Source organism: Oncorhynchus mykiss, chromosome 9 (genome assembly GCF_013265735.2).
Source record: "Oncorhynchus mykiss isolate Arlee chromosome 9, USDA_OmykA_1.1, whole genome shotgun sequence".
In the NCBI taxonomy this organism is placed as follows: Eukaryota; Metazoa; Chordata; class Actinopteri; order Salmoniformes; family Salmonidae; genus Oncorhynchus; species Oncorhynchus mykiss.
The window spans coordinates 9,151,941-9,167,056 of NC_048573.1; the positions used below are offsets into that span (position 1 = coordinate 9,151,941).

The 15,116-nt window shown below is 46.9% G+C and overlaps 1 protein-coding gene across 1 annotated transcript in view; it reads left to right on the forward strand.

The window, feature by feature from the left end:
- LOC110532907 (protein Shroom4) overlaps positions 1-15,116 on the forward strand; it is a 102,185-nt gene that overhangs the window by 27,617 nt on the left and 59,452 nt on the right. Inside the window, exon 2 of the mRNA XM_036989244.1 lies at positions 4,353-4,504. Within this exon, the coding sequence (XP_036845139.1) occupies positions 4,353-4,504 (152 nt within the window). The remainder of the gene's footprint in view (positions 1-4,352; positions 4,505-15,116) is intronic.

Consider the following 15,116-nt stretch of genomic DNA (forward strand, 5'->3'; position numbering starts at 1 on the left):
GGTTTCATGGAGGTTTCGTGGAGAAGGTTAATGGAGAAGGTTTAATGGAGAAGGTTTCATGGAGAAGGTTTCATGGAGAAGGTTTCATGGAGAAGGTTTCATGGAGAAGGTTTTTGGGAATGCCCTACCAACTACCATTAGCATCATCGCTAATGGTTATATAAAGTGCACAGACAGGATCATTCTCGTTTGCCTCTTCAATAAGTTGTCTTGTGATAAACTCGGGCAAATAAATATATTTCAGAGAGGGAGAGAGAGACGGACTGTCCGTCATCGCTCGCTTTGTGATTGACATGCGCCTAGATCACCAGAAGATGCATATTGTTTAATCTAGTGGGAGAGGGCTCGACGGACCAGCAAGTTGAAACTTTTAAATGAAAAGTAGTATTTAATGAAGTTAGACAATGTCTTTAACCGGCTGATTAGCCGACAGCAGATGGAAAACACTGCTAACCCAGAGAGAGAGAGACAGAGAGAGACGACAGCAGATGGAAAACACTGCTAACCCAGAGAGAGAGAGAGACGACAGCAGATGGAAAACACTGCTAACCCAGAGAGAGAGAGACAGAGAGAGACGACAGCAGATGGAAAACACTGCTAACCCAGAGAGAGAGAGAGACGGACAGCAGATGGAAAACACTGCTAACCCAGAGAGAGAGAGACGACAGCAGATGGAAAACACTGCTAACCCAGAGAGAGAGAGACAGAGAGAGACGACAGCAGATGGAAAACACGGCTAACCCAGAGAGAGAGAGAGACGGACAGCAGATGTAAAACACTGCTAACCCAGAGAGAGAGAGACAGAGAGAGACGACAGCAGATGGAAAACACTGCTAACCCAGAGAGAGAGAGAGACGGACAGCAGATGGAAAACACTGCTAACCCAGAGAGAGAGAGACAGAGAGAGAGAGAGACGGACAGCAGATGGAATACACTGCAAACCCAGAGAGAGAGAGAGAGAGAGACGGACAGCAGATGGAAAACACTGCTAACCCAGAGAGAGAGAGACAGAGAGAGATGACAGCAGATGGAAAACACTGCTAACCCAGAGAGAGAGAGAGAGAGAGACGACAGCAGATGGAAAACACTGCTAACCCAGAGAGAGAGAGACAGAGAGAGACGACAGCAAATGGAAAACACTGCTAACCCAGAGAGAGAGAGAGAGACGGACAGCAGATGGAAAACACTGCTAACCCAGAGAGAGAGAGACAGAGAGAGAGAGAGACGGACAGCAGATGGAAAACACTGCTAACCCAGAGAGAGAGAGACAGAGAGAGAGAGAGAGAGAGACGGACAGCAGATGGAAAACACTGCTAACCCAGAGAGAGAGAGACGGACAGCAGATGGAAAACATTGCTAACCCAGAGTGAGAGAGACAGAGAGAGATGGACAGCAGATGGAAAACACTGCTAACCCAGAGAGAGAGAGAGAGACGGACAGCAGATGGAAAACACTGCTAACCCAGAGAGGTAGAGGGAGAGGGAGAGAGAGAGAGAGAGAGAGACGGACAGCAGATGGAAAACACTGCTAACCCAGAGAGGGAGAGGGAGAGAGAGAGACGGACAGCAGATGGAAAACACTGCTAACCCAGAGAGAGAGAGAGAGAGAGACGGACAGCAGATGGAAAACACTGCTAACCCAGAGAGAGAGAGAGAGAGAGAGAGAGAGAGAGAGAGAGAGAGAGAGAGATGGACAGCATATGGAAAACACTGCTAACCCAGAGAGAGAGAGAGAGAGAGAGAGATGGACAGCAGATGGAAAACACTGCTAACCCAGAGAGAGAGAGAGAGAGAGACGGACAGCAGATGGAAAACACTGCTAACCCAGAGAGGGAGAGGGAGAGGGAGAGAGAAAGAGAGCGAGAGACGGACAGCAGATGGAAAACACTTCTAATCCAGTCCTTCACCACATAACCAACAGATCTGTGTGTGAGGAATAATGGTCTGGGGCTGTTTTTCATGGTTCGGGCCCCTTAGTTCCAATGAAGGGAAATCTTAACGCTACAGCATACAATGATATTCTAGACGATTCTGTTCTTCCAACCGTGTGGTAACAGTTCTGGGAAGGCCCTTCCCTGTTTCAGCATGACAATGCCCCCATGCACAAAGCAAGGTCCATACAGAAATGGTTTGTCGAGATCGGTGTGGAAGAACCTGACTGGCCTGCACAGAGCCCTGACCTCAACCCTATTGAACACCTTTGGGATTCATTGGAACGCCAACTGAGAGCCAGGCCTAATCGCCCAACATCAGTGCCCAACCTCACTAATGCTCTTGTGGCTGAATGGAACCAAGTCCCGGCAGCAATGTTCCAACATCTAGTGGAAAGTCTTCCCAGAAGAGTGGAGGCTTTTATAGCAGCAAAGGGGGGGACCAACTCCATATTAATGCCCCTGTTTTTGAAAAGAGATGTTCAACGATCAGGTGTCCACATACTTTAGTCATATAGTGTACTTAATGTTAACCCAGTCAGTCACCACATATTCAACATTACCTTATTAACATACACAATGCTGACCAAACCAGGGAGAAACCTTTTCAATGACCACAGGATGGGAATGTGGAATGACTGAGTGTGCTTCCCAAACTGGACTCTATTCTCTCTAGAGCTCTGGTCTAAAGTAGTGCACTGTGTATGGAATAGGGTCCCATAGAGCTCTGGTCTAAAGTATTGCACTGTGTAGGGAATAGGGTCCCATAGAGCTCTGGTCTAAAGTAGTGCACTGTTTAGGGAATAGGGTCCCATAGAGCTCTGGTCTAAAGTAGTGCACTATGTAGGGAATAGGGTGCCATTTGGGACGGAATCAGAATGTTTCCTACTGGGCTGTTTGTTCCAGAATGTTGTGGGGTTTTGTGTTTCCAAGGGGACCTGGTTGGAGTGAAGGACTGGGCCTGTCTGAATGGGACCTCAGTGGGCCCTGGTCAGAGGTAATGCACTGGACATATTAGGGTGTCTTTGCAGATGCAGCATAACAGAACTGAAGGCTTCACTTGGGATGGAAGAGTATGGGACATGTTATTGCTGAAAGCAACCAAGAATCTGACAAAAAAAATGTATTCAGTGTACTTGTGGTGACTCTGTTTGACTTGGATCTAAAGCAGCTGTGTGTAAAATACATGTTTTTCACCTCTCTCTCACCTCTCTCTCTCTCTGTATCTCTCTCTGAATGTCTCTCTCTCTCCCTCTCTCTCTCTGTGTATGTCTTTCTCTCTCTCTCTGTATGTCTCTCTCTCTCTCTCTCTCTCTGTCTCTCTCTCTCTCTCTCTCTCTCTGTCTCTCTCTCTCTCTCTGAATGTCTCTCTCTCTCCCTCTCTCTCTGTATGTCTTTCTCTCTCTCTCTGTATGTCTCTCTCTCTCTCTCTCTCTGTATGTATGTCTCTCTCTCTCTGAATGTCTCTCTCTCTCTCTGTATGTCTCTCTCTCTCTCTGAATGTCTCTCTCTCTCTCTGAATGTCTCTCTCTCTCTCTGTATGTCTCTCTCTCTCTCTGAATGTCTCTCTCTGTATGTCTCTCTCTCTCTATATATATAAAAATATATATGTCTCTCTGTATGTCTCTCTCTCTCTGTATGTCTCTCTGTATGTCTCTCTCTCTCTCTCTCTCTCTGTATGTCTCTCTCTCTCTGTGTGTATGTCTCTCTCCTGTCTCTCTCTCTCTCACGCTCTCTCTTGCTCTCTCTCTCTCTCTCTCTCTCTCTCTATGTCTCTCTCTCTCTCTCTCTGTATGTCTCTCTCTTTCTCTCTCTCTGTATGTCTCTCTCCTGTCTCCCTCTCTCTGTATGTATGTCTCTCTGTCTCTGTATGTCTCTCTCTCTCTGTATGTATGTCTCCCTCTCTCTGTCTCTCTCTCTCTGTATGTCTCCCTCTCTCTGTCTCTCTCCTCTCTCTCTCTGTATGTCTCTCTCCTGTCTCTCTCTCTCTCCTCTCTCTCTGTATGTCTCTCTCTCTCCTCACTCTCTGTATGTCTCTCTCTCTCCCCTCTCTCTCTCTCTGTATGTCTCTCTCTCTCCTCTCTCTCTATATGTCTCTCTCTCTCCTCTGTCTGTCTGTCTGTCTGTCTGTCTGTCTGTCTGTCTGTCTGTCTGTCTGTCTGTCTGTCTGTATGTCTGTCTGTCTGTCTATCTCTGTATGTCTCTCTCCTCTCTCTCTCTCTCTCTCTCTCTCTCTCTCTCTCTGTATGTCTCTCTCCTCTCTCTCTCTCTCTCTCTCTCTCTCTCTGTCTGTCTGTCTGTCTGTCTGTCTGTCTGTCTGTCTGTCTGTCTATCTATCTCTGTCTCTCACTCTCTCTGTATGTCTCTCTCTCTCTCCTCCCTCTCTCTCTCTGTATGTCTCTCTCTCTCTCTCTTTCTCCAGATAGAAGATGATGGAAAGGCAGAACAGTGTAACAAGCTGAGGGTGGGAGATGAGCTGGTGAATATTAATGGATCAGCCCTGTATGGTTCACGACAAGAGGCCCTCATCCTCATCAAGGGATCCTATAGGATACTGAAGATCACCGTACGCAGGTAGGAGCTGACAAACCAAGTGGTTCGTCACTAATTGCCATAGTCATAAACCCCAGCTATTTCTGCAATTGATCATCTTAAATTTGATTTTTAGCCTTGTCCTAACCTTTTCCCTTACCTTAACCACACTGTTAACTTTATGCCCAATCCTAAACTCTGGGTTAGTGTTTGGCCTGGGTAGGCCGTCATTGTAAATAAAAGTTTGTTCTTAACAGACTTGCATAGAAAAAGTTTAAATAAAATACAAATAAAAACCTTAAATTAAGCCTAAAAAGCCCATTTTGACTTTGTGGCTGTGGAATCTGACTTTGTGGCTGTGGAATCTGACTTTGTGGCTGTGGAATCTGACTTTGTGGATGTGGAATCTGACTTTGTGGCTGTGGAATCTGACTTTGTGGCTGTGGAATCTGACTTTGTGGCTGTGGAATCTGACTTTGTGGCTGTGGAATCTGACTTTGTGTCAGGAAACCGTGTCAGTGTCTTGTGCTTGTGGGCGGTTTCTCTTCTTTCTTTACGTTACATTCATTTGACGTCACAGGATAGGGTTATTCACTTCCACAACTTTCACACTAGTACGGTTGAAGGAAATTGAGATACACCCAGACAAAGTGCCCTTTGACCTTTTAGGATTTGACAGGAAGCTGTGAATCTGTGAGGAGGACATAAGTCTGCCCTCTCTCATCCTGTGTGTGTCAAAGGGGGGTCAAGGGTGACCTATCGTTTTAATCTGATGTAAGCAGACCTCAGATCAACCAAAACACACAGCTAAGATAACGTCTGGTGTTGTCCCAGGATTACACACACACACACACACACACACACACACACACACACACACACACACACACACACACACACACACACACACACACACACACACACTCTCACTCTCACTCTCTCACACACACACACACACACACACACACACACACACACACACACACACACACACACACACACACACACACACACACACACACAAACACACACACACACACACTTTAGTGCCCCACCCTGGCAGTTTGCCTGTCTCAGCAGAACTAATGGCAGTAGTGTTTCCACTCAGAAGCCAGTCTATCACAGACTCACCCAGGGTTTGGATGGTAAAGAGGGACTTTCCCCTGGCCTGGTTCTCACATTGACTCCTGTCCATGTCGCACTGCCTCCGTGTGGTCAGGGTGAGAACTGGACCAAATACATTTTATAGCTTATTCCAAAGAATGATGACAAATGACCTGACTTTAGTGACATGATATATTTACCAATGAATAGATATGGGAGCAGTCAGCCTAGTACAACAGGACACATAACTGTGACCCATCTCAACTACTAGAGTCTTCCTCAGGCAGCGTTGTCACAAACCCCCACTATATTGTCACTCCGGTAGATATGAAGGACATGGAAAGGCCTCGGTGTAAGTATGCACCAATGGGTTAAAGGGCAAATCTAGCAGTTTTCATCTCAATATCAAATCTACAGTTTCCAATTTAAAATGGTTAAAAAATTAAACAAAAAATAGCTTCTTAGCAAAGGGCAATTTCTTAAACAATAATTTTGCTTGGACTGTCTGGGAGTGGTCTGAGTGGGGAGGTTTGGAACTCTCTTTCTTATTGGTCTATTAACTCATTTACTGCTTGGTGATGTCACCATAGAAGTCCAAAACTCTATCCCACCAAAACAGGATGACATTTCAGGAAGTCTTTCCAAACAGCTCTTACACTAAAAGGACATTATCATCATTTACACAATTTCACAGTATTATTCCAACCTCCTAGGGTGTAAATATTAAACACGGTAGAATCACATTTTTTGACTGGACTGGGCCTTTAACATGAACATGAGAGTTGTTTCTGATGAATTAAACCAAATCCCAAGCTTTTAAAAATGTTATCAACATCTATATGTGTTCTGAGAGACTGACTAGAATGGCTTCCTTGACGGTGCGAGAGCTGGAAGTGGTGTTGGAGGGCCAGTAGGAGGCAGTCTTTCCTCTGGTCTAAAAAATATCCCAATGCCCCTGGGCAGTGATTGGGGACATTGCCCTGTGTAGGGTGCAGTCTTTCGGATGGGACGTAAATGAGTGTCCTGACTCTCTGTGGTCACTAAAGAGTAGTGGTGTTAACCCCGGTGGCCTGGCTAAATTCCCAATCTGGCCTTTATACCATCATGGCCACCTAATCATCATCAGCTTCCAATTGGCTCATTCATCCTCCTCCTCTCCCCTGTAACTATTCCCTAGGTTGTTGCTGTAAATGAGAAAGTGTTCTCAGTCAACTTTAGTCAACTCTCAGTCAACTAAAATAAGGTTTAAGTAAAATGTGTTTCACTCAGGAGGACATTCTCACCAGACTGTAGGGGATTATTTCTGTTGATTTGCAACATAGTTGTGATGGTGTGTTTGTCTCATTGTGGATTACTTAGCGTGAGTTTCAACCTCCTCTCTGTCATCAACCCTCCACCTCCTCTCTATCATCAAAACTCCACCTCCTCTCTATCATCAACCCTCCACCTCCTCTCTGTTATCAACCCTCCACGTCCTCTCTGTCATCAACCCTCCACCTCCTCTCTGTCATCAACCCTCCACGTCCTCTCTGTCATCAAACCTCCACCTCCTCTCTGTCATCAACCCTCCACCTCCTCTCTATCATCAACCCTCCATCTCTCTATCATCAACCCTCCACCTCCTCTCTGTTATCAACCCTCCACGTCCTCTCTGTCATCAACCCTCCACCTCCTCTCTGTCATCAACCCTTCACCTCCTCTCTGTCATCACCCCTCCACCTCCTCTCTGTCATCAACCCTCCACCTCCTCTCTGTCATCAACCCTCCACCTCCTCTCTATCATCAACCCTCCATCTCTCTATCATCAACCCTCCACCTCCTCTCTGTCATCAACCCTCCACCTCCTCTCTGTCATCAACCCTCCACCTCCTCTCTGTCATCAACCCTCCACGTCCTCTCTGTCATCAAACCTCCACCTCCTCTCTGTCATCAACCCTCCACCTCCTCTCTATCATCAACCCTCCATCTCTCTATCATCAACCCTCCACCTCCTCTCTGTTATCAACCCTCCACGTCCTCTCTGTCATCAACCCTCCACCTCCTCTCTGTCATCAACCCTTCACCTCCTCTCTGTCATCACCCCTCCACCTCCTCTCTGTCATCAACCCTCCACCTCCTCTCTATCATCAACCCTCCATCTCTCTATCATCAACCCTCCACCTCCTCTCTGTTATCAACCCTCCACGTCCTCTCTGTCATCAACCCTCCACCTCCTCTCTGTCATCAACCCTTCACCTCCTCTCTGTCATCACCCCTCCACCTCCTCTCTGTCATCAACCCTCCACCTCCTCTCTGTCATCAACCCTCCACCTCCTCTCTATCATCAACCCTCCATCTCTCTATCATCAACCCTCCACCTCCTCTCTGTCATCAACCCTCCACCTCCTCTCTGTCATCAACCCTCCACCTCCTCTCTGTCATCAACCCTCCACGTCCTCTCTGTCATCAAACCTCCACCTCCTCTCTGTCATCAACCCTCCACCTCCTCTCTATCATCAACCCTCCATCTCTCTATCATCAACCCTCCACCTCCTCTCTGTTATCAACCCTCCACGTCCTCTCTGTCATCAACCCTCCACCTCCTCTCTGTCATCAACCCTTCACCTCCTCTCTGTCATCACCCCTCCACCTCCTCTCTGTCATCAACCCTCCACCTCCTCTCTGTCATCAACCCTCCACCTCCTCTCTATCATCAACCCTCCATCTCTCTATCATCAACCCTCCACCTCCTCTCTGTCATCAACCCTCCACCTCCTCTCTGTCATCAACCCTCCACCTCCTCTCTGTCATCAACCCTCCACCTCCTCTCTGTCATCAACCCTCCACCTCCTCTCTGTCATCAACCCTCCACTTCATCTCTGTAATCAACACTCCACCTCCTCTCCGTCATCAACCCTCCACCTCCTCTCTGTAATCAACACTCCACCTCCTCTCTATCATCAACCCTCCACCTCCTCTCTGTTATTAACCCTCCACCTCCTCTCTGTCATCAACCCTCCACCTCCTCTCTGTAATCAACACTCCACCTCCTCTCTGTCATCAACCCTCCACCTCATCTCTGTAATCAACACTCCACCTCCTCTCCGTCATCAACCCTCCACCTCCTCTCTGTAATCAACACTCCACCTCCTCTCTGTTATTAACCCTCCACCTCCTCTCTGTCATCAACCCTCCACCTCATCTCTGTAATCAACACTCCACCTCCTCTCCGTCATCAACCCTCCACCTCCTCTCTGTAATCAACACTCCACCTCCTCTCTGTTATTAACCCTCCACCTCCTCTCTATCATCAACCCTCCACCTCCTCTCTATCATCAACCCTCCATCTCTCTATCATCAACCCTCCACCTCCTCTCTGTCATCAACCCTCCACCTCCTCTCTGTCATCAACCCTCCACCTCCTCTCTATCATCAACCCTCCATCTCTCTATCATCAACCCTCCACCTCCTCTCTGTCATCAACCCTCCACCTCCTCTCTGTCATCACTCCTCCACCTCCTCTCTGTCATCAACCCTCCACCTCCTCTCTATCATTAACCCTCCACCTCCTCTCGGTCATCACCCCTCCACCTCCTCTCTGTCATCAACCCTCCACCTCCTCTCTATCATCAACCCTCCACCTCCTCTCTGTCATCAACCCTCCACCTCCTCTCTGTAATCAACACTCCACCTCCTCTCTGTTATTAACCCTCCACCTCCTCTCTGTCATCAACCCTCCACCTCCTCTCTGTCATCACCCCTCCACCTCCTCTCTGTCATCAACCCTCCACCTCCTCTCTATCATCAACCCTCCACCTCCTCTCTGTCATCAACCCTCCACCTCCTCTCTGTAATCAACACTCCACCTCCTCTCTATCATCAACCCTCCACCTCCTCTCTGTCATCACTCCTCCAACTCCTCTCTGTCATCAACCCTCCACCTCCTCTCTGTCATCACTCCTCCAACTCCTCTCTGTCATCAACCCTCCACCTCCTCTCTATCATCAACCCTCCACCTCCTCTCTGTCATCAACCCTCCACCTCCTCTCTGTTATCAACCCTCCACCTCCTCTCTGTCATCAACCCTCCATCTCCTCTCTGTCATCAACCCTGCACCTCCTCTCCATCATCAACCCTCCACCTCCTCTCTGTCATCAACCCTCCACCTCCTCTCTGTCATCAACCCTCCACCTCCTCTCTGTCATCACTCCTCCAACTCCTCTCTGTCATCAACCCTCCACCTCCTCTCTGTCATCACTCCTCCAACTCCTCTCTGTCATCAACCATCCACCTCCTCTCTATCATCAACCCTCCACCTCCTCTCTGTCATCAACCCTCCACCTCCTCTCTGTTATCAACCCTCCACCTCCTCTCTGTCATCAACCCTCCATCTCCTCTCTGTCATCAACCATCCACCTCCTCTCCATCATCAACCCTCCACCTCCTCTCTGTCATCACCCCTCCACCTCCTCTCTGTCATCACCCCTCCACCTCCTCTCTGTCATCACCCCTCCACCTCCTCTCTGTCATCAACCCTCCAACTCCTCTCTATCATCAACACTCCACCTCCTCTCTATCATCAACCCTCCAACTCCTATATACAATGACTTTACCCAGGGAGTAATCAGTACTGTAATCAGTAGTATATATGATGACTTTACCCAGGGAGTAATCAGTACTATAATCAGTAGTATATATGATGACTTTACCCAGGGAGTAATCAGTACTATAATCAGTACTATATATAATGACTTTACCCAGGGAGTATACAGTACTATAATCAGTACTATATATAATGACTTTACCCAGGGAATATTCAGTACTATAATCAGTAGTATATATAATGACTTTACCCAGGGAGTATTCAGTACTATAATCAGTAGTATATATAATGACTTTACCCAGGGAGTAATCAGTACTATAATCAGTAGCATATATAATGACTTTACCCAGGGAGTATTCAGTACTATATATAATGACTTTACCCAGGGAGTAATCAGTACTATAATCAGTAGTATATATAATGACTTTACCCAGGGAGTATTCAGTACTATAATCAGTACTATATATAATGACTTTACCCAGGGAGTATTCAGTACTATAATCAGTACTATATATAATGACTTTACCCAGGGAGTATTCAGTACTATAATCAGTACTATATATAATGACTTTACCCAGGGAGTGTTCAGTACTATAATCAGTAGTATATATAATGACTTTACCCAGGGAGTAATCAGTACTATAGTCAGTCGTATATATAATGACTTTACCCATGGATTATTCAGTACTATAATCAGTACTATATATAATGACTTTACCCAGGGGGTAATCAGTACTATATATAATGACTTTACCCAGGGGGTAATCAGTACTATAATCAGTAGTATATATAATGACTTTCCACAGGGAGTAATCAGTACTGTACTGTATGTATAATTTTTTGGTAGTAACACGTGATCTCTTCCAGTGAGTCCCAGTCCTACGGTCTGTCTCTCTGTTCAACAGCTGTTCTGAACTTCACTAAGTGACCATGTCTTTTTTACACCCCCTCGTCTCTCACTGAGGGAGCCAGCCGTGGCAGGATGTGTGTGGATTGAGACTGGGTTTGTGAGGGAAACCATTTATCCCGAATGGAACATTACTGTGTTCAGAAACATACAGCCAATCAATCAATCAAATGGATTTTATAAAGCCCTTTTTACATCAGCTGATGTCACAAAGTGCTGATATAGAAACCCAGCCTAAAACCCCAAAGAGCAAGCAACGCATACACACACACACACACACACACACACACACACACACACACACACACACACACACAGTCGTTATTTTACAGTGGCAAAGGTCTCTTTCACCAATCGCCAAATCTCATTACCACCAGTATTAAAATACAAGCGGAATAAATTACTGTTCTGTCTGTCTGTGTGTGTGTGTGTGTGTGTGTGTGTGTGTGTGTGTGTGGCTGCGTGTGGCTGCTCGTGGCTGTGTGTGTGTGTGACTGAGTGTGGGTGTGGCTGCATGTGTGTGAGGCTGTATGTGTGTGTGTGGCCGCGTGTGTGTGTGTGTGGCTGCGTGGGGGTGTGGCTGCGTGTGTGTGTTGACTGCGTGTGTGTGTGGCTGTGTGTGTGTGTGGCTGTGTGTGTGTGGCTGTGTGTGTGTGTGTGTGGCTGTGTGTGTGTGTGGCTGTGTGTGTGTGTGTGTGTGGCTGTGAGTGTGTGTGTGTGGCTGCGTGTGTGTGTGGCTGCGTGTGTGTGTGACTGTGTGTGTGTGTGTGTGGCTGCGTGTGTGTGTGTGTGTGTGTGTGGCTGCTTGTGTGCGGTTGTGTGTATGGCTTTGTGTGTGCGTGTGTGTGTGTGTGTGTGGGAAGGGAATGGATGATGTTTGTAGGTTATTCTGACCTGGAAATGCCTTTGTAGGCTGACTCCCAAATCACACCCTATTCCCTAGTTGGTGCACTACTTTTGACTGGATCGTGTCAAAAACACGATCCAGTCAGGCCACAACACGATCCAGTCAAAAGTAGTGCACCAACTAGGGAATAGGGTGTGATTTGGGAGTCAGCCTACAAAGGCATTTCCAGGTCAGAATAACCTACAAACATCATCCATTCCCTTCCCACACACACACACACACACACACACACGCACACATGTAAAGTGTTGGTCCCATGTTCCAGAAATGTTTCATACGCACAAAAACGTATTTCTCTCTAATGTTGTGCACAAATGTGTTGACATCCCTGATAATAACATTTCTCCTTTGCCAAGATAATCAATCCACCTGACAGGTGTGATTTATCAAGAAGCTGATTAAACAGCATGATCATTACACAGGTGTACCTTGTGCTGGGGGACAATAAAAGGCCACTCTAAAATGTGCAGTTTTGTCACACAACACAGTGCCACAGATTTGAGGGAGCGTGCAGTTGGCACTCTGACTTGAGGAATGTCCACCAGAGCTGTTGCCTGATAATGTCAAGTTAATTTTGCGACCATGAGCCGCCGTCAATGTCGTGTTAGAGAATTTGTCAGTACATCGCAGACCACGTAACCACGCCAGCCCAGGACCTCCACACCCTGGTCTTTCACCCGTGGGATTGTCTGAGATAAATATTTCTGTCTGTAATCATTTTGATTGACTGGTTCTGTCCAGTCAGGTGGACCTGTCCAGTCAGGTGACACCCATAGATCATGGCCATAAGGAATTAATTTCAATTGACTGATTTCCTTCTATGAACTGTTACTCAGTTAAATCTTTGAAATTGTTGCGTGTTGCGTTCTATATTTTTGATAATTATAGTTCACCACTGAGGGAAAAGGATACCATTTGGGATGAAGAAGTAGTCTCCTTCCTGTTTTGACAAAAAGCCTTTGTACCGACCAGCTGTAATACATGATGTGGTGTGTGAGAGAGAGAGAGAGAACAGGGTTGTTGTACTAGTTTTGAAATCCTGTACCTAACAACCATAAATTCATTCCAATTTGACAATTCCAGGGATTGACTCGCTATGCCTGCTTTAGGGCAGTGATGTGGCCTGTCTGGTCATATTTTCTCATAGTGTGCAGGAGAGGATATTTTCAGACATTACAGATTGTGTGTGCGTTTGTGTCCTTCCACAGTAGGTCTAAGTAACAGGAAGTCAGGAAGGGAAAAGTTGGGAGTTACAGGAAGTGATGCGATGGTGAAAGAATGTCCCTTGGTCGCTCCCTTGCTGCCCACTTTGAAAAACTGACCACACACACACACACACACACACACACACACACACACACACACACACACACACACACACACACACACACACACACACACACACACACACACACACACACACACACACACACACACACACAGTCATTATTTTACAGTGGCAAAGGTCTCTTTCACCAATAGACAAGTCTCATTACCACCAGTATTAAAATACAAGTTTTCCCTAACCCTAACCCTCGCTCCTAACCCTAACCCTAACCCTCGCTCCTAACCCTAACCCTCGCTCCTAACCCTAACCCTCGCTCCTAACCCTAACCCTAACCCTCGCTCCCAACCCTAAACCTCGCTCCTAACCCTAACCCTAGCTCCTAACTCTAACCCTAACCCTCTCTCCCAACCCTAACCCTCGCTCCTAACCCTAACCCTAGCTCCTAACTCTAACCCTAACCCTCGCTCCCAACCCTAACCCTCGCTCCTAACCCTAACCCTCGCTCCTAACCCTAACCCTCGCTCCTAACCCTAACCCTCGCTCCTAACCCTAAAACTAACCCTAACCCTCGCTCCTAACCCTAACCCTAAAACTAACCCTAACCCTCGCTCCTAACCCTAACCCTTGCTCCTAACCCTAACCCAAGCTCCTAACCCTAACCCAAGCTCCTAACCCTAAAACTAACCCTAGCTCCTAACCCTAAACTAACCCTAGCTCCTAACCCTAAACCTCGCTCCTAACCCTAACCCAAGCTCCTAACCCTAGCTCCTAACCCTAACCCTAGCTCCTAACCCTAAACCTAACCCTAGCTCCTAACCCTAAAACTAACCCTAGCTCCTAACCTTAAAACTAACCCTAGCTCCTAACCCTAAAACTAACCCCAGCTCCTAACCTTAACCATAAACCTAACCCTAGCCCTTAAACCTAACCCTAACCCTAACCCTAGCCTTAAACCTAACTCTAAACCTAACCCATTCCTAACCCTCACCCTAGCCCCTAAACCTAACCTTAAAGCTAACCCTAGCCCTTAAACCTAACCCTAAACCTAACCCATGCTCCTAAACCTAGCCCCTAAACCTAACCCTAACCTTAAACCTAACCCTAGCCCTTAAACCTAACCCTAAACCTAACCCACGCTCCTAACCCTAGCCCCTAAACCTAATCTTAAACCCAACCCTAAACCTAACCCATGCTCCTAACCCTGGCCCCTAAACCTAACCTTAAACCTAACCCTAAACCTAACCCACGCTCCTAACCCTAACCCTAACCCCTAACCCTAACCCTAACCCTAAGCTAACCCTAGCCCTTAAACCTAACCCTAAACCTAACCCATGCTCCTAAACCTAGCCCCTAAACCTAACCCTAACCTTAAACCTAACCCTAGCCCTTAAACCTAACCCTAAACCTAACCCAAGCTCCTAACCCTAGCCCCTAAACCTAATCTTAAACCCAACCCTAAACCTAACCCATGCTCCTAACCCTGGCCCCTAAACCTAACCTTAAACCTAACCCTAAACCTAACCCACGCTCCTAACCCTGGCCCCTAAACCTAACCTTAAACCTAACCCTAAACCTAACCCTCGCTCCTAATTCTAACCCTAAACCCCCTATAAATAGTATTTGATCTTGTGGGGACAGAATGTCCCCAGTTGGTCACATTTGTGTTTGTTTAGTGTTCTTGTATGGACCTCAAGTATAATTAAACACACACACACACTCGCTCTACCATGAGACAGTGTATTTACAGCTGCAGGGACTGTCTAAAAAGTCACCAACACACCCTTGCCGTGTTTATGTGTTTATGTGTGTGTGTACCAACACTCCCCTACCATGGCCAAATGAAACAGCAAAATACTTAAATACCTA